General features: G+C 41.2%; 1 protein-coding gene across 2 annotated transcripts in view; it reads right to left on the bottom strand.

Moving 5' to 3' along the window:
• LOC142389965 (arf-GAP with coiled-coil, ANK repeat and PH domain-containing protein 3-like) overlaps positions 1-19,352 on the bottom strand; it is a 90,983-nt gene that overhangs the window by 6,816 nt on the left and 64,815 nt on the right. Inside the window, exons 10-24 of one of the 2 annotated variants that reach the window (XM_075475242.1) lie at positions 17,185-17,196; positions 10,980-11,092; positions 10,449-10,500; positions 10,092-10,192; positions 8,995-9,106; positions 7,677-7,885; positions 5,628-5,697; positions 4,254-4,348; positions 3,936-4,153; positions 3,601-3,690; positions 2,059-2,151; positions 1,733-1,959; positions 941-1,050; positions 203-313; positions 41-102 (exon numbers count right to left, since the gene is read on the bottom strand). In XM_075475242.1, the coding sequence (XP_075331357.1) occupies positions 41-102; positions 203-313; positions 941-1,050; positions 1,733-1,959; positions 2,059-2,151; positions 3,601-3,690; positions 3,936-4,153; positions 4,254-4,348; positions 5,628-5,697; positions 7,677-7,885; positions 8,995-9,106; positions 10,092-10,192; positions 10,449-10,500; positions 10,980-11,092; positions 17,185-17,196 (1,675 nt within the window). The remainder of the gene's footprint in view (positions 1-40; positions 103-202; positions 314-940; positions 1,051-1,732; positions 1,960-2,058; positions 2,152-3,600; positions 3,691-3,935; positions 4,154-4,253; positions 4,349-5,627; positions 5,698-7,676; positions 7,886-8,994; positions 9,107-10,091; positions 10,193-10,448; positions 10,501-10,979; positions 11,093-17,184; positions 17,197-19,352) is intronic. The other variant, XM_075475243.1, reaches the window with a different exon arrangement.

Here is a 19,352-nt window from a genome sequence, read left to right as displayed (position 1 = left end):
TTATACTGCTGCTCAGTGGGGCTGCTGATTGGGTATTGACCTGGCTGTCCGAAGGGACCCTCCGACTCCCGCATCTCCTCGTTCATCCTGGCCAGACGCAGCCTGCAGAAGAGACAGAAAAATAAGAAGAGCAGAATGTTGATTATATGCCAACGCTAGACGCAAACAACTGAATCTACACCATGTTTGTTAATGAACATACAGTGTGACGATATCTGCGTTGGCTTGCTGCACGGCTATACTTAAAGGGTCCTGGCCATCTTCATCGCCATCATTCTGTGTAGCTCCCCTTTTAAGGAATAAACATACCTGCCTGGAAATATAAAAGAAATGGGGATCATTAAGGACAAGCACACGATCAAACAGATATGCCCTCTCCGAAGGCGTGTGTTCAGCTTAGCAATGCAACACGAATATCTTATTTTCGAAAACTGCGTTTCAAGCCTCTCAGTTGGTGTACGCAGGTTCTTTTTGAGGAAACAACCGTGAAAAAATTAGACCTGCAAATTCACAATCAGTTCAGTAGTACAGTTCAGTAGACTCAGGAGTTTTGCTGCGCTAGTAGTCGCATTAGGGTGCGCAAAGCAACAAGGAAATATCAGTCCCACAACTGTCAATGATGTAAGTTTGAGCCAAAATAAACGTAATACCTAGTTCTGTAAAGACAATGTCAGCTGCAGATTTGCGTGACACCGTGGTACAGGTTCCGTGAACACAATATTTGCACTTTAATTTTTCACGAGTCGTCCAGACAAGTTTCTGAAGTGCACGAGGGCCACGGTTTCAGGCATACCGAGCATCGTTTCAACAGAGTACAGCTTCATTGAGCTGTAAACCATTTGTGCAGTGGTAACGAATGTGTTTGCAACCACTCCACACACTGCTGCATCTCTGCTGGATGCAGAGGGAGTTAACAGCTGCTTTGACGCTCATGACTCACCCCGTGTGTCCCAGATATGTGGCGTGATGCAGGGGGCCCCTCCCTCTCGCGTCTCTTTGGTTGACATCAGCAGTGTTCTGGAGCAGGAACTCACAGGTGATCAATGAACCCTAAAAAAATAGTTACCATTTAGCCAGGTACTCACAACAAAACTTTGCTAAATATTCAGGAATACAAAGCAATGTGAAAATAGATATTCAGACATTTGCATTAGCTAGTCGAGTCCACTCTGGCCTTCTCTTTTTCAGAGTCTGCCTCTTTTGAGACTGATGAGAACCCCTCATCACCCCTCACCCAGCCAACATTAAAAACTGTTGATGATATGACCAATGTTTCACATGCTTGTTTTTGTAATGGCCTTTACGAGTGCTGTACCGAGGGAGCATTCAATAACAAAATGGGAAATTCCATCTTCTGACCGGAAAAAAAAGAAGAAAGAATGCCATTTAGCGATCAGATTTCCTCGTCGGGATATGGAACATTGATGTAGTGCCTATGATGAGCATCATCTAAAGCTGAAGTTAGATGGAGATACAGAGGTTGGATAAGTTTGAGAAGTGAAGTAACTTTCCCCTGAACATCTGACTGGATGTCACATTTTCAGAGCTATAGGGCCCAAAACAAAATGCCAGGGTTATGATTTGGTGTGGTGGTGGCTTCCAAACACTCACATATGAGTATACAAAAAGAGTGATTTTTTTCCATAATATGACCACTTTGAGTGTTTATGGTCCATCACTGAAACACAAACTGAGACGGGATGCTTCCAGTATGAGAATTTTCTGGACTCACCCCAATCACAGCCTGTATGAGGGGCGTCTTTCCTTCGTCATCATCCTTAACAGAGTTTACATCGGCTCCATGAGCCAATGCTTCAGCCATGGCTGGCAGGTTGCGTGCTTTCGAAGCTTTGTAGAGCAGCGCTCCAGGATGGAGCTCCCTCACGTCTTCCGGGTCCAACGTCTCTGGCTCCGCCTCCAGCTCAGCCTCACCACTCGAGTCTTCGGACACCTCACACTCTGCACACAACCCAACCAGAGATCCTCACGAGGCTTCCCAAAACATGAAACATTCCTGTACTTGTTATCTGCTGTAAAATGTTCTAAAACTAGACCCACCCTCCTCTGTGACGCTGTTGACCACTTTGCCGAACACCAGGATGTCTGAGCTGCCGTCGGTGCTTCCGCCCAAGCCGCTATCACTGCTCAGGCCTGCCAGACCGGGAGACGCCACAACATGGACACATTATTCAACACTGTCTCGTTACAGGCTGATCAGAATTCTTTAATTCGTGCACAGGCGCGCATTAAAACAAGATTCAAACATTGTATCCACATTAGGGATGTAGCGGTTACCGGTATGACGGTAAACCACGATAAAAAGTGTTGACAATAACAATTACCGCATTCATTTCAAATATCGTTAATAATGGTTAATAACACGGTATGAAAACCGTGAGTTTAATCCTTCCCAGCCTCATCCGAGTTCTTAATTTGTCGCGCATGCTCACTGCGCAGCCTACAACGTGCATTTCTTGAAGTTGGAATCATGGCCGAAGGTGTAGATGACAGCACTCAGAGTCAGGACATTTATCAGCCCTCTAAGAGGACTAAATCCGAAGTATGGGCATATTTTGGTTTTTATAAGAATGCCGGGGGACAGTTGATAGAAGATGGTTATCCTGTCTGCAGAACATGCAGGAAAAAAGTTTCTGCTAAAGGTGGCAATACGTCAAATCTCCTTGCTCATCTCCGTGATCATCACCCACAACTGTATAGCCAATGCAAGGTAAGTTAACGTTTCAGCTCAAATGCATAAATAAATGCATGGTGTGGGGACATCGGGTTGAAGCAGAATGCAATGATCCGTCTGTCTAACTTTTTAATAACGTGTCAATAATCTAAACAGATGCCTACGGCACATGCACATGTTCGTTCAGTGGTGTTAGTGTGGAGCTAATCGGGACACATCTTTAACGTTAGCCTCAGAGCTAGACGGGTGCACATTTGAGTTGCGTTTATCATACAGTTGTAGGCTACAGTATCTCTTTGCATGCGTAGAGCCAACGACTTTCCGCGATAACGGAAAACGAACGGAAATCGCAGAATGTACCCTTTGAAACGGAATTGTAACTTTCAGACGGAAAAAATAATTCAAAATCGCCCAAATTCACCTGTGTTTTGCCCTGTAAGATTGTATTTCACCCAGTTAGCCTGTATTTCGCTCTGTAACACTGTATTTCGTTTTAAAACAAACACAACAACATTCGCAGTCTGAAACTGTGCAGACTTGCCGCGGCAATACGCGGCCAAAACGCAAAATTAGCTTGAATGTTTGGATTTGTATCATTTAAACCTGCACTACTGGAAATGTTTCTGACAAATAAGCTGTTTACATGCTGCACTCTTGTTCCTTTAATGTTAATTGTTGATGTTTTGTATAAGATTTTGCAATATAATAAACACTGTTGCACTTTTTTCAGCTTGTGTAGGCCTATCAGTGCTTTCTGAACAGATTGAACACACTTTTAAAAATACCGCGATAATACCGAAAACCGTGATCATTTGGGTCACTATAACCGTGAGGTTAAATTTTCATACCGTTACACCCCTAATCCACATGTATTCGTAAGGGTGTGAGCCAACTTGTGAGTTGCTTACTTCGAGGCCCAGATCCTGTGTCAAAATAGGAGAAGAGAGAATCCAGCTCATCAGGACAAAACAGAGACTCTCGTCTGAACTTGGCGGCTGCTGTCAGACAAACATAGGAAAACAATACAAGTTATACCATAAAGCAAAACCATTTGTAAAAGAATTCTATATTTTATTGTCCAACAGTCTACTCCATTTGTTTTGTTTGTACAGCCCAAGAGAAAATATGAACACGTAATTTTGTATAAAAACATCAAATATGGAAATGATCAACGGTCGGCTGCTGTGGGTCGGAACTCAAATGTGACTCAGTGAAAACAAATTAAACTCCTCATCTCACACACCTGTGGAGAGGGTGGACGGGGAGGTGCTTCCGGGCTCTTGTCGGTATCTTCGCCGCGTTTTGGGTACAGTGGTAGCACTGTTGTGTCTCCGACACTTCTTCACGCTCCACCGCCGCTCCAACTTCCTGTCTCCATTGATAAGTATCCCCGTGGACCCCAGCTTTTTCAGGAATTTCTTCTCCACATACTTCGCCTTAATCCAAGCCTCTTTTTCTTGCCTGCACAGAAAAACGCCACATTAGATTTTAGCGCCTCAGAAGGAAGATACTTTTGTAACCATGGTTTTTTTTTAATATTTTTTTTTTTATACCTCCCTACCTTGAACTGGATGGTAATGGCTTCTTTAGACCTTGGTGTTGATATGAGCCTTCATAGATGTGGTTGATGACACTGTTTCCAAGCTCACACATCAACTACAATTGGGGAAAAAAGAGAAATTGTATTAAGGGTCTTCTCGCTAAGATGGTAACCTGCAGCATCTCAGCTGCTGCCCCCATCCCTCACCCCCCTTCTCAAGACACATTCATCCAAAGCAGAGGTTTCCAAAGTGTGAGGTGGGCTTCCTTAGGTTGAAAAGCTCAGATAAATAGTTTTTGGAAGGGAGTTTGACTGTTATCAGAAACTAATTCATACCTAAGAACAGACCATTTATGCATTTACTTCAGTGTAGATATATTTTCTCATGTTTGTATGACATTGAACACCATAATTAGAATTTAATAAAACCAAGCAAAAACTTGGTGTCTTTCCTTCAAACTGCAAACAGAGGGGAGGCTTAAGCTGGATTTATGGTGACGTCATAATGACGTTTCTGTCCTGGCGAGTGCCATGAAAAGGCGGCGCAGCGCGTTGTCGTGCACCAGTCGAAATTTTTAACTTGGCGTGCGCGGAGAACGACAAACCGGATGGACCAACTCGAAAACAGGCTCACGGCTGAAGGTTGTCATGTAAAATACTTTGCGAAATTATTTGTTAATAAATGATGTCGTTAGGAATTTACTGTCGTTTCATTCACTGGTATTCACTGGAAGCGGCTTTGAGTATTAACCGCTATATAAAACCGATCTATTATTATTATTATTATTGCATCCTGAAAGGTAACGATAATTCCCAAGTGTGTCCATTGAAGCACACTAACAAACAAACAAAGAAAGGGTAACACAATACACTTAAAAGTCCTATAACTAAGTACTATATCAGACTATAATGGTGAGAACACACCTATTGAAATTTCAACTTCTGCAGGCTCATCAGCAAAGTAATGGGTGAGAATGCTCAGGAATTTGGAGGTGAGATGGGCATCATCATGCGTAATGAAATTTCAACTTCTGTAGGCTCATCAGCTATTATGCAAGTAATCTTTCTCTTTCGTCGCCTTTTCTCCAGCAAGGTTCAAAGCAGCATTTCATCTTCCAGATACTGCAGCAGTATCATTGATGACAGTGGCATTGTTTTCTTCTCCACTTTCATCGTTGTAGAGTAGTTAGCGGTAACCTTTACGTAGCAGCGACACCTCTGTGGCGGAAAAAATTGCAACTACTGGCGCATCGACTTGCGCCACTATAAATGGCCGGCACGGAAACGTGACATCATCGACACCGCTCGCGCGAGCCATCGCAGCAACCATGCTGGGCCCTTTAGTGTCTCAGACTTTGGAAATCTGTGCTCTAAAGCATCAACAGAATACTATACCTTTAATAATTCTGGTTCCCAGGAGTCCAGTGTGAGTGAGCGCACCTTTGAACAGTGAACCCCAAGACTCCTGCAACAAAAAAAAAAAAAAAAACATATTTTGAGTACAAAACAAATGTTGCTGTTCTGCGGTCAAACAACTTAATGGTAAAGGTGGAAGACTTTGATATGACTGTTCTCTTGACTTGGTCTTCATTTGGAATCTTACAAAGGCAGCTTCTGTTGTTCCAATAGGAAAATAGGAAGTTGAACAAATGAATTGTACAGTTTGGTGTTGTGCGGTGACCTACTCTGAATAGCTACAAGTATTATTCCAGCCTCCTAATGTGATGCAAATCACTGTCTGGTATCCAGGCAACAGTTCCACGTTCTGGCAAAAAAACATATTGGGACAAAAGGCCTCGTCTGACCTCACTGGGAGAGGACGAGCCCAAAGAGGGAGCATGAATATTCAACAGGTGGGGGCACACTAAGGAGCAGCATTCGTGAATACATAAGCAGTGACGATCGCAACTTAAAATGAACACACACAAGTGCTGAAAATCATTTTCTTCACTGTGACACCTCGACGGCTAAAAACAAACAAACAAACAAGAAAACGACGCAATAGTGTGTTGTGTTAGTGCAGTAAACTGATGTGGGTAAGGAGGAATCAAATTTTCCACAGCATGGCACCTTCATTTAGAAGCTTTACATCCTCTTCACAGGGATCTGTCAGTGAATTCAACTCTTCAGCGGACTCAATGAAAACCCAAAGTCAAAGCTCAACTGATCCAATAAAGCAAAGTACTGCACTTTAATCCTTCAGCAGTGTGCTGCAGAATGTGGTTGCCTTCTTTAGCAACACAAGGTTGAAGTAGCACCTGGCACCTCTTTCAGTGTTCTGAGCCATCAGCTGTACAGCACATGGCAGTAGGATTCTTTACTTAAATCCACTTAAAGGTACGCTACTTGTAACTTGCTTGTTGGAGCTACACAGTGCAGTAATTTTACATACAACTATGTAAATGCAGTTAGACCCCGTTTTCCCATTCTGTGGTTAAAGGGGAGTATGTAAAAAGAGAAGGCTGAAAACCAAGGGTGGCCTTTCCCTCGATGAGAGATGTTTTCATTGGCATTACCTCTACAATTCTTTCATAATTATTCTATTCCCTGTTTTCTTTTGCATCAATAAATATTATAATTAATTCTAATATACAATCATTGTAAATATTTCAAATAAATAGATAAAGTTTGAGCTAATTTCGAATTCCCCCCTATGGGGAATGAATAAAATATTTTTCTATTCTATAATAAATTAGCGCTTAAATTTTCAGATGCTGAAATATGAGACGTATAAGATATTTGCTCATATTGAATTCAATGGCAGCATCATGTCTCCAAAAAGGCTGATGGCCAACAACCCAGTAACAGCACCTAAGAGAGACAGAGTCTCTCACAAGACAGACATGGTTCACACAGATGCAGGTTAAAGCTCCGTCACGCAAAGGAAAAGCCATACATGAACTCCAGATCCAGAAATTCCACCAAGACTACTGGACCTAAGCCCGTTTAAGATTAGAAAATGGACTGATGGTTTTGGCAGACTGTTCGAAATATTCCAGAAACTCGGTTTCAGAAGCATATTTTCAAAGTCTTGGGTCTGAGCGGGTTAAATTCATATTTCAGTCATATTTCTGTACCTTTGACGGAACAAAAATGTGACTAGAAGCAACAAATACCTTTCTGCATTCTGAGCTTTCAGTGACACCCTCAAGCTGAGATAACTCCACATCTCCTCTGTTAATCATCTGCAAGTCTTCAGACTCGTTTGTTCAGTTCAAAGACTTGACACAGAGCTCCTTGTGGAGCCATAAAGCAACAGTCACATATACATTAATACACAAGACTTTAAACAAATGTTAGAAGATTTAGCAGGAGTGCAGTTTTCATAAATAAGCAACGAATACTGTCATCTGTCATATGCTTGTCTCACACATGTAGTTGAGTAAATGTATGTTGACGTATGTATGATTTATCTAAAAGACAGACGCTTTTCCTATTCTGTACCTGTGGATGCCAGAGCACTCGATACACAACAGGATGCCCAGGTTGATCGAGGCCCAGCAAGGGTCGGCCTGACCACAGTCGCAGCACTGCTCGTTCCCTGGTAGACACTGGATGCGCTGCAGGTGTGTCTCCCCCCTGCCACCGTGCTCCCGTGGCTCACTGGCTGAATCTATGCTGCTGGTGGACGGAGAGGCTGTTCTGTCCAGATGCTAAAAATAAACATAACACAAGCATCCATTAGGATGGATGGCAGCAAAGCAATTTATCTATTTCCTAATGTAATAGTGTCCAGTAAAGGCTCAATTCAACAATAGCAGGGAGAAAGAGACCTTTGACTGATGTAAAAGTGACTATCACATAGGGCTGGTTGATAAAACGATAACTATCGAGGAATAACTTTGCCTCGATAGAGATATGAAACATGGTCGATATACTTTCCGATAGACTACATTCGTCCATCTTTTGACAGACAAAATGAATAGCCAATGACAACGGGAGTTGCGCCGCGCTGAACCAATCATGTGGCTGGAATAGAGCCATGCCAGCAGCTAATCGTGGCGTGTTTGTTTGTGCTGCTGCAGCCTTGTAAAAGAAAAAAAGAAAATCAGTGCTCCCTCAGAAGAAACGACGGAAGACACAGCCCAAGGCGTACGGGATGACATTGTTGATAAAAAAAAGGACCCGAAAAGTTCAGTGGTGTGGAGGTATTTTGGTTTTTAGAAGCCTGACATAAAAAAAAAAAAAGAGTGATGTACATTGCAAATTATGTCAAGAACATGTTCTGACAAAGACAGGGAATACCACTAATCACCTGAAGCAGCGCCACCCGTCTGAGCACAGAGAATGCAAATTTTTTTTTGATTAGTTGACCGGTTAGATATAGGATTTTAATTTGAAATACCTGTTCTGTATTTAACTGAAACAGTTGTATAGTGTTACATGTCATGTTCAACTTTGTCAGAAAATAAATATTTAATTAAAAATTAACCTTCTGATAGCTTCAAACCTCAAATAAAAGTAACAGGAAACATTTAAAATTCACAAAATAGTGACTTGTTTTATAACGTGATATATATCAATATCGACTGGGGAAAAAAAACAAAACGTGATATGACTTTTTCCTATATCGCCCAGCCCTACTATCACATTGAAGGACTTAAGCCATTCGAATTAGTATCAAGCAGAATTTACTGCTGTCGAGTAAAAGTTTAAGCACAAAGTAGCATAGAATGAAAAAAAACTGCAACAATATAGAAAAGTCTCTTAAAAAACAGTAAAACTTAGCTATGATGTTTCATTACCAGTAATTATGACTCACCTCTATGGAGTAAGTGTCAGGGCTCTCTCTGTACGCTGAAGCAATGCTAGCTTGAACTGCCTGAATCCAAGATTGTCTTAGCTTCTCAGACTCGGCTTGAAGCATACAGCTCCTGTTAGACACACAAAACATTCCCCAATCAAAATGCACTTTGCTTACAACTGCGTATGCTTATGTGCATGCTAACATTTGCTAATAAACAGGTATTTATAGGTTTCCCCAAAAATGTGTTAATCATTTCCAAAAGCCCAATAGAAAAATTGAAGTTAGTCAAGACTACTAACAGTCTAAAAGACATTGTAGCAACCTGGTGGTAATTGTTAAGACATGGTAGTGCTTTGGACTAAATGTTTAGATGTTTAGCAGGTACTGTATGTTCTCACATATTGACATGTGATCATTTTCAATACATTACTGAACTTTTTTTTGAGCTGTGGCAAGAATTCCAGGCAAGAAATCAATCAAATGCTATAATCACTTAATTTGTGTTTAAATAAGAATTAAATTAACTCATTCTAATGTTAGTATGCTAACATTTATCCTAACTGGTGCATAATGCCAACATTTGCCTTTTTTTATTAACTTCCTGCTGCACTTGAGTCTAAGATTTCCTCAAAACAAAATAAGTTTTATTACAATTTTCATGATTGTGATTTAATAGTCACAAATTACAATCATCAAACGTTTTTTTCATTTAAACTCGTGTTCTTGTAGGATTTGAATTAAAACTCTTCAACAACTACATTTTACCGTTAATGTATTAATGTTACATGGACGCATCTTAGTATGTTAACAGTTGTCAATTGCAGCTAATCATAAAGCATAGAAAAGGCTAATGGGAATGTAAACTGATTTTTCGATATTTGGCCATGAACCAAAGGACCAGACCATTTTTGACTTGATAATGTAAGAAGTAAAGTCAGCAAAATAATAGTCACTGAGCTTCAACCTCTTGAGATCATGAATGTTTTTCAGAATCAAATTTTTAGTAGATATTTAGACTGGACCAAAGTGCGCCAACTGACAGATACAACCCCTGGAGCAATGATGCCATTACAGTTCAAAATTAAGTTTTTATGAGAGTGAGTGTCCCTTACTTGGAGGGTGAGACGACCTCAAAGCAAAACCTCCTCTCGATATCTTCACATGGTTTAACAGAGCACAGTCGGAGGTCCTCCACCACAACCGTAAGAGAATCCTACAAACAAAAAACAACTTTTAAAATCATTCAAAATCAACAACTCAACACAAGTAGAAATGAGTTGTTCAGATATTTTCCCTTGGGGTGGATGTCTCAGAGTACCTAACCGGCTAACAGTTTTTCCATGGGGTAAAGTGAGCTCCGAGAGGTTAAGTGCTGCTGTAGTGTTTTTTAACCCTCCCTACATTATAACTGCACTTAACCTTTTAGAGCCCACAGGGAAGGCTGATATCTCAAAAATAGATGAACTTGCCTTGAGCTTCTTCTGATAGACCAGCTGACTGTTCTGTATAGAGAACCATCGTCTTAGCGAGACACGGGAGAGAAGCAAAGAAAACAATTTAGATGAATATCCTTCAAATGCAAATGTGTCAGCAAAGATAAAGGACTAGTAATACCAGTGATCAATTAGACTGCTGAAACTATGTTCCACCATATCTTATATGTGGAGGGTTTTTTTCCATGAAAAACCCCTCAATAGAGTAGAGTCTACAGTACACATTTTCTCTCTTTCAGTGAATAGGGATCTGTAGGCTTTTTCAAACATGCCTTTCAAGCCGGGTCTGATGTACCTTTATTGCACAGTGTTAATTTCCTCCTGTGTATCAGTATCATCTCTTATGTCATCAGGATTTTAGTATGTGCTGTGTGGAAAATATCAGATTCTCTATTTTCAGCGGTTATCTTTACATTACTGAGAAATGCACTGTATGCATATTTACTGTACATATCGCACAAGTGTGATACAATGCACAACACATTGATATTTTGTCATGGTGGTTACCTGTTCCAGGTCTTGAAGGCATTGCTGGCCCTCTTAAACAAGTAGCCTTCCATCACCACACCATTAGGTGCATCCACGTTGAACTCCACCTTAGAGTCGTCATATGAAAAGTCCTGAAAGAGAAGAGAAAATTCATCCTGACACAGAGCAAACTCAAAAACCTCCTGATTTTTAAAAGCGTTCAAAGATCAAATAGGAAACCAAATATTTTTCTGTTGGCTGCAAAGATGCTCCTTAAACACCAGCAGCGTTCGATGTGTACTGGACAGTACAAAAGTCCACAAACCAACCAAATCATCATAAATCGTCTGATTATGTGGAAACGTCACGTCTGATTCCATGTATGCATTTGAAAAAAATAAAAATACAATAAACAACACTTCCTGTATTATGTGCTGGGGCATTCATAACTCAACAGATGTGAGCATGACACAGATTATTACATAAACATAGCGTGAATCACGAGGAATTAACCTCAAACCTTTTAATGACACTAAAATACTAGTCCACAGAATGATTCGCCAAAATTTAGAGCTTGGGGCAGAGTTATGGTAATAATTTCTGAAATAAAGGCTTTTAAACAGCACAAAAAATATAAATAAATTTGCCTCGTTGTTTTGATGAAGTGCATCTCGCAAGTTGTCACCTATGCTGTACCATAGTATCAATTAAATTGTGCTTTTTGTGCATGTATTCTGGAGAAAAGAACAGACCCAATCTACCCACCGCAATGAATTCAGGCTGTTGTGTTAACATGGAGAACGTGTTAACATCACTCAATTCTTCTCAACTATATGTACTTAATTTCAGCTGCCTGCACACCATTAACTTATAAACGCAATCAATAGAATGATTTACTGTATTCCACATGTCACCACTTTAACTAAAAAAGAAAAAAGGTTGAATTCCTGCACACTGCCTGGAGACAACATTTCAGCAATGAATCCTTGTCAGACACAGGAGTCAAAACGTCAGGAATCACTTTGTTGTACTACAGTAACCAATCACATTGCATCTCAGGCAACGACTGAGGCAGTGTACACATGTCAGGCAGTGACAGCAGTGTACACATGCAGTGAGGCAGTGTACACGTGTCAGGAAAAATAAATAAATCAAAAACGAAACTTTGCTTTTTTTTTTAGATGCTAAAAGATGGTCAATGCAAAATCTCAACGTACAGAAAACCGGATCAAAGGTTATGTAAGTCTTCAGAACTCCCTAAAATAAATCATGCATGTTAAAGAATTACCTTTTTGAAAAACGTATTACTAAAAAATAATGTTAGTTTGCAGAGAAGGTGAGAGCGAGGGAATCAGAAAAGGACAGCGATAAAAAGAGTGCGAGTCCATCCTGTTGTCAATCTCTGTTGTTGATTCAAAGTCATTACAAATATGTAGACAAAATGAGACATCATCATCCTTAGAATAAACCTGATAATTCATTCAGTGAAATGACAAAAGGAGAGTAATGCAAATCTACCCACCAGACTGTTGTCCCACCGACAAAAGATCTTCATTTTCAAATGTTTGGCGTGTTCCAGCAACATTGCAAAGCACACACACACACACACAAAAAAAAAAAAAAAAAAGAGTAAAGGAAAGTAAAAAAGAAACTCCTGAGAAACGGTTCTCTCAGAACAGAGGCATGACTATCCTCACTCTCAGATGGCTGCAGCTCTCACAGCAGAGGGTAATGCTTTGTGACGCTGTAGTCGGGAGAGTAATTCCAACACTGACGTGTGCGTCTTCCATCCACTACAGCCAACTGCCTGCCGCACTGTAAGCCTCAGGATTACGACTAATTACCATACAGCTGCCAATGTATCCATGGCAGGAAACTATGAACTTGACCACGCAGTACTGTAGATGCTCTTGACTCCAAAACAAGCAAACTGCTTTGACATTGGAGAGTTGGGTTTGCTGCAGTTTCACAGCCCCCTCAACATACTGCCTGTGCTGAAGTATGTGGTATTTTCACCCCCATTGTGACCCAAAGGGAATCTATTGGCAGGAAGCCAAGACCTCCTACAAAAACTACATTTACACAAACTGCCAACAACTCTGCTTGCTGAAGTCTTTGCAAGAAAGCTAACAAATCAGATGATGGAAAAGATCGAGTCAGAGCAGCTTACCTTCACCTTCTCTTTTGAATGTTGCACATCAGAAATGTGCAAGGATAAACTGAACAAGCTTTGCACCGACTGGCTCTCTGCAATCTCTCAAGCCTACGACAAAGATCATCTATTTTTTAATAAAGCAATGTCACGCAGACTGAAACTGAACATTAGTGAATTATTGAACAAGCGGGAGACTTCAAAATGTTACAGGCAAATAAGTAAATTGTTGTGCAGCCACAAAAAAAAAAAAAAAAAAAAAAAAAACCCAGCAAGAACATCAGATAATGCAGTCAACATGTTGTGATGCGTCACCAACCTGCTGCTGCTGTCAGACTGTAGACCATGCTGAACACCAAATGGTGAGCCCAGTTGGTTGCAGTGATTACTCAGTCTAATGGCGCTTTTCCACTACCTCTACACGGCTCTACACGGCTCGGTTTGGTTGTGTTTCCATTACACTTCGTGCCTCCTCGATGTGGGCGGGGTCGTCGTAACACGGCTGCGCGTGTTGCTGCTCACCCTGTGGCTTTTTGTTGCACAGAAGGCAAGAGAAGAGAGCCAGAGAAGACTCCTGGCCGCCAGACAAAACAGTATTGAAAAGTACGGGAGAGTTTTGTTACGAGCTTCAAAAAGACGACGTTTGGAGGTAAGCTAACGGTTGCTAACGCTAGCTTTTATTATCCGCGTTATGATACTTCCAGTGACGACACTCATCGCCCAATCAGTGGAAGGCAATCGGCTGACGTCACGTTTTAGTAACGCTTCGGCCCGCTTGGAACCAGGGCTGAGGTGGTACGAAAAATCGTGCCAGTTGCAGGTACGGCGTGCTAGTGGAAACATGCAATAGCGCGCCGAGCCGAAGCGAGCTGGTGGAAAAGCACCATAATGTGAAAGGGTTTGTTTATCACCTGGAGACTCCTTCTGTGTCTACTACAGCTTTCATCTGTTACAGTGGCAGATGTATCTACCAGACATCTGCTCGGCTGTCTCCAAATAATCCACCTCTAAACCCGCCAAACTTCACTGCAAAGTTGTGCAACCTTGTTTCAAAGACTATCCTACCATGAGACACTGATCACAATAGACAGTAACCAGTCTACAGATCCCTGTTGTTGACTTTTTTGTGAAAAAGTGAAGGATTAAAAAGATATATACATACAACCCTAACTGCAGTGATCAGGCAGGCTCAAGTTAACGCTTAAATTGATAAATGAGATTGAACACCAGTCTGGCCACTCAAATCACTGCCAGCAGTACAAGAAACTGAGGTAAGAACTGAGGAAAAGTCAGGAAATGGCAAGGCTAAACTAAATATTGCTTTACTAAACAGACAAACCAGAAAAACGCACAAAAAAAAAAAATATATGGATCGTCACACTACTAGGTTTGATGCTCAATTCAATTGGAGTTTTCTGGCACATTTAGTATAAAAAAGCACTAAGATTTATTTATTTATTTATTTATTTATTTTAATTGTTAATTTTAAAGGTTAATTTGACTCTGTATATAACAAGGTCAATGGGAAGTGTAACCAGCTGTGTCATGGCTGACTTGCTACTTTTGGATGCCTTAACACGTCAGGGAAGAGAGCGTGTGCTCCGAGACCATGTAGATATACTTGCGGAGACAGACTAATGGCTGACATCGTGATTTAGATTGCCAAGGACTGTGCTGCTGCAAATATGCAGCTTGCTAGAGCCACAACTCCAGAGAGAAACACGCCGATCAAACCCAATTCCACCACACCTCCAGGTCCTCACCACCTTTCAGAGGGAGATTGGAGACAGATCGGGTGTATCCTAGTCCTCTGCGAGTCGTGCACTCCCCTTGGTCATCAAAACTCTCATCAGTTTATCACCATGGTACATGAAATTCCCATACAGTCGAACAAGTAAGAGAGACTTTTGTGCCTTGGCTGGACTGCCAAACATAATCGGAGCAATAGACTGCACACATATATCAAAGCACCTGTGCCGTTGTGGAGCGCACTAGTGAGCTGAAGGCCAGGTGTATCTCAATACTGCTCTATAGCCCAGAGAAGGCATGGCAGATTATTCTGGCAGGTTGTATTTTGCACAGTATTGTCATGAATGAGGGTCTCCAACAACCTTAACCAGCCCAGGCAGACCAGAAGGTGTGGTGCCAGAAGAACCCCCTCATGGACCACCCCATCAAAGTGCCATCATGATGAGGCAACAACTGATTGCACGGCTTTAGTTGCTGTCATCGAGCACCTGGCCAATGGCGAGACGTTTTTTTTTTTTTTTTAAGCCATTTTCATATCAAACCATTTCTTCAACTACAGGTGACACATAATTAACAGCACTCGTAACTGCTTCCCATTTCTTCGCTTTATCAGGTCCCGTAATTCCACTGCTGACACTCCTAAAAATGACATATTTTCCTTTTTGGATCTCTGAAAGCAGAACTTCAATCTCAGAGCATGTAAAGTTGTTCTTTTTTTTTTTGCTTATTTTGGGCTTGGAGTATGCAAATTTCCTATCCTTGTGCACGTGCACTTAAACACGCACGGGTGGCATTCATCCTTTACACACTTTTTCCGAAGTTAAGAGCTATTGTTGAATCTGACGTGGCGTGTTCATACGAGACGTTCTTACAAAAAAAGTGAAAGAAATTTAGAATAAAATACGAAATTGTTCTTGCATGAGGCCCAATGTGTGTAATCACCCCAACAGCGTCCTCACCTATTCTTTCTCTATACTTGTATATATTCCCACATTTGTAATTTTTGTGTTCAGCAATGAATCAGCAGTCCTTCTAACATCTCTGTCATTCAGCTGCATTTATGTTCTGTACTCTTCACAAGTCCTACCCATGAGGCAATATGTGTATTTATAATGGAGAATATCGTTCAACCTTGAACCCTTCACGTAAACATCATAAAATTCTTCTGAAAATGTCCATTTACAAGCCTGCTGGTATGATTAAATCTTTCTGTGAGACTTCTCCCCTCAAGTTAAATAAGAAAATGGATGTACTAGTTCATGAGACATGGAAGGTGCAAACATAAATAGTATATAAACTGATCTCAATTTCATCATAAATTCATCCGCCTATTACTGTATTTGCCAATTAACAAGCCCCTGAACAGGCTGCACGAAAATGACTTATGATTCCTAAAAACAACTTAAAGTAGTGAATTTTCATCCGAATCAGTTGTATTTGACCAAGTATGTAAACACACACTGGGAATGTGACTCCAGCTATTGGCATCTTTCTATCCACACAAATTAAACAAAGAACGCAACATGCAAGTAAAAACATTCAATCAATATTTTATGACGACACGTATGTGCCGCTTCAGTAAAAATAAACCCAGCAATGCGCAGCGGCAGCAGGTAGCTGACGCACCGTGCTGGTGATGGAAATGAAGGGACTTCCGTTGTTAAACAGGAGCTCTCCATTGAAGCTGCAGTTAAAAATGAATGGCTCTGACATTTGGACGCTTTGGCTGCTCTGTGTGCTCAGCCAGCAATAGCGACGGTGTGCAGCTGGAGCACTTTAACTCCCTTTCTGCTCCCCTGGGTTTTGCTTGCACTGAGTAAAGGCTGACACTGAAAGGCTTATTGTTGATGTGTAGAAGAAGAAGAAAAGAAAAGAAAAAAATCTCTTTTAAAAAACAGAGGAGCATCTATCCAAATCATGGCAAAAAATAAGCTAAATATTTTCTTCTACAGTTTGTAAAAGTAAAACAATAGTTAAACAGCATGAAGCAAGTATGAAGTGTTGGGCTGAACTACTTATTTTGCAGCAAGAGCAAATTCAATCGAAAACAGTTTCACCCGTCTCTTTTTGAAGATGCTGCAAAGATCCCTTTCCATTAGCTGATGGAACATAAAGTTTGCATCTAGGCCATTCAAACTAAGTTTAGTGTTTATAATTGTGCACTATAAAAGATTCAGAATCCACTTCAGCTTGCCCTGAAGGCCTTTGGAGTTCAACTACAGCAGAAAAAAACCACTGCATTAACAGAGAGCGTTCGCCAACATTCCCTGCTAATGTGGACTGCAGCCTCCCCACACATCAAACCACAGCTTTGAGTAAAAACAAAGATGGAGGCGTACTCACCTGCATGAGGGTCTGGGATAAGATGGTGCCGTTTGGAACATGCAAGCAACAGAGAAGAAAACAGAGAATTAGGGTATCCAATGGCAGAATGGTTTAAATCGGGATAATATGATAAGCCTTTGGGTTCAGTGCACCTCTGACTATCCTCCTTACTAGCTTTCCATCAGACTTCAACAACATCATTGAGCAACCACAGTTACATCTTTCCCCGTGGGTCTGTTCACAGCGCAGACCACGGAGAACACATAGCAGAGCTGTCGGACAGATGGTTACTGATCCTGGGGTTCAGGGGAGCCAGACACTGGCCATCTGAAAGTAAAGCTTTCTGAATTATTAAGGATATACATGCCAGACAGGGAGCGCACCCTCCATTTATAGAATTCCAATTATTTGAATTCTATAAATGGAGGGTGCGCACTTTGGTGTAATGTGCTTTCAGTTTAATGCTAAACTCACAGTAGCTCCCTGATGGCAGCATAACAAGGGCAGAAAGTTTTTAATTGCAGACACAATTTTTAATGCGAGGGAGAATCATGGATGTATACAGCAACATTCATTCAAACATTCCAGTCAAAACAATAAATATCAACCTGGTGCTGGTGCTTTTTGGTCGTACCACTTGCCCGTACCCCACCATTTGGCATGCTGGCACATAAAATATCCTTTTTCCTTCGGCAATCCAGGAGTGGTTGTTATCTAGCTCAGTGTTTCCCAACCGGGGGTACGCGCACCCCTAGTGGTACGCGGGGGGACTGCAGGGAGTACGCGGCGCACGGGGAGTTTTTATTTTATTTTTTATTTATTAAGGCGTCACTTTTATGGAGGACTGTTTATGAAGGAGACTCCAGTTTTGTGATGAATGTTACATGAGTTAGGCCTGTTAATGTATTCTTAAAAAGAGAGAGAAATGAGTTATGTTCATGTATTCTTAAAAAAAAAGAGAAATGTTACTTGCTTAAGTTAGATATCAAAGGAAAATTATTTTGATTTAGTATTTATACTATTTTGGTTAATTATTTATATTTCAAGAAAATGTTTTTTATTCTTATGTTGAATTCAACTGAGGTTAAAAAAAAAAAAGAGAGAAAGCCTGAGAATTTTATGTTCAAGTTAAGGATATTAAATAAAATGATTTTCATGTAATAACCACTGTGTTCCTCTACTTTTGGAGAATCATCGCACGCGTTGTATGTGTGAGGGGGTACTCGTGGTGTGACAAGAAGGCTCAGGGGGTACTCAGGCCAAAAAAGTTTGGGAAACACTGCTCTAGCAGACCAAATAGCCCGTCATTCTCCTGTTAAGGGGCTACATTACCACAAGCCTGGGAATCCCCAGAAGTAAAAGGGCCAATCAACTCTTTTGGGCAAAATGCAAAACAGACAGGTAAAATGAAGACGGGGAAACTCATACTCTGCAAAAAGTCACGGGACAACGGATTCTAAGGTCCACAGAATGGATTGTCAAGGAAGTATAAAGTTTCGATCCTACACTGCTGTGGAAATTTTTCAGTCTAGAAACTCCAGGAAAACCTTGCACTATAAAAACCAACTTTACTGTTAGATTAACGTATTTCTCACTAGTTTTCATCAGGACGAAGGGTGTCCAGGGTGTACCCTGCCTCTCGCCCAATGACAGCTGAGATAGGCTCCAGCCCCCCTGCTTAGTTGGATTAAGCGGGTATAGAAAATGGATGGATGGATGTATATAACTGTTGCTCAAATTTGAACATCTTTAGCCTTTTTAATTCCTCTCTAGATGCACATTAGAAGTAGGTGAAGCTCTCCCAGAAGCCCCTACTCTGCTTCTACGGTCTGGTTCAACCAGCCACTTTAAGTTTGACAGTGGCATCCATGGAGCCTCTCAGCTGAAAATGCAAAACCAACTTTAGAGTCAGCACTTTAAAGGACTAAAAGTGGTTTTAGCCTCCTGCTCGTGCATTTGCATGTGCATGTGCTGACAGTTGCCCTCTACAGATGACAACAGAGGGATTAGTATCGCTTAAAACACTAAGTTCCACCTGATTTAGAGCTTTAAATCAATGCCCAGGCTTTGCTAGGGAGATTAATCAAACACCTCCCAGCTGCACAGGTCTAATCCCTCCCCAGTCATAACAGTCACTACTGCACCAAGTGGCAGACTGGATCTCAATGACTGACAGAGCTCAGTCA

This window comes from Odontesthes bonariensis, chromosome 10, assembly GCF_027942865.1.
Source record: "Odontesthes bonariensis isolate fOdoBon6 chromosome 10, fOdoBon6.hap1, whole genome shotgun sequence".
Taxonomy (NCBI): domain Eukaryota; kingdom Metazoa; phylum Chordata; class Actinopteri; order Atheriniformes; family Atherinopsidae; genus Odontesthes; species Odontesthes bonariensis.
Note: the sequence above shows the minus strand (reverse complement) of the source record. Positions and strands in the feature narration are given on the sequence as shown.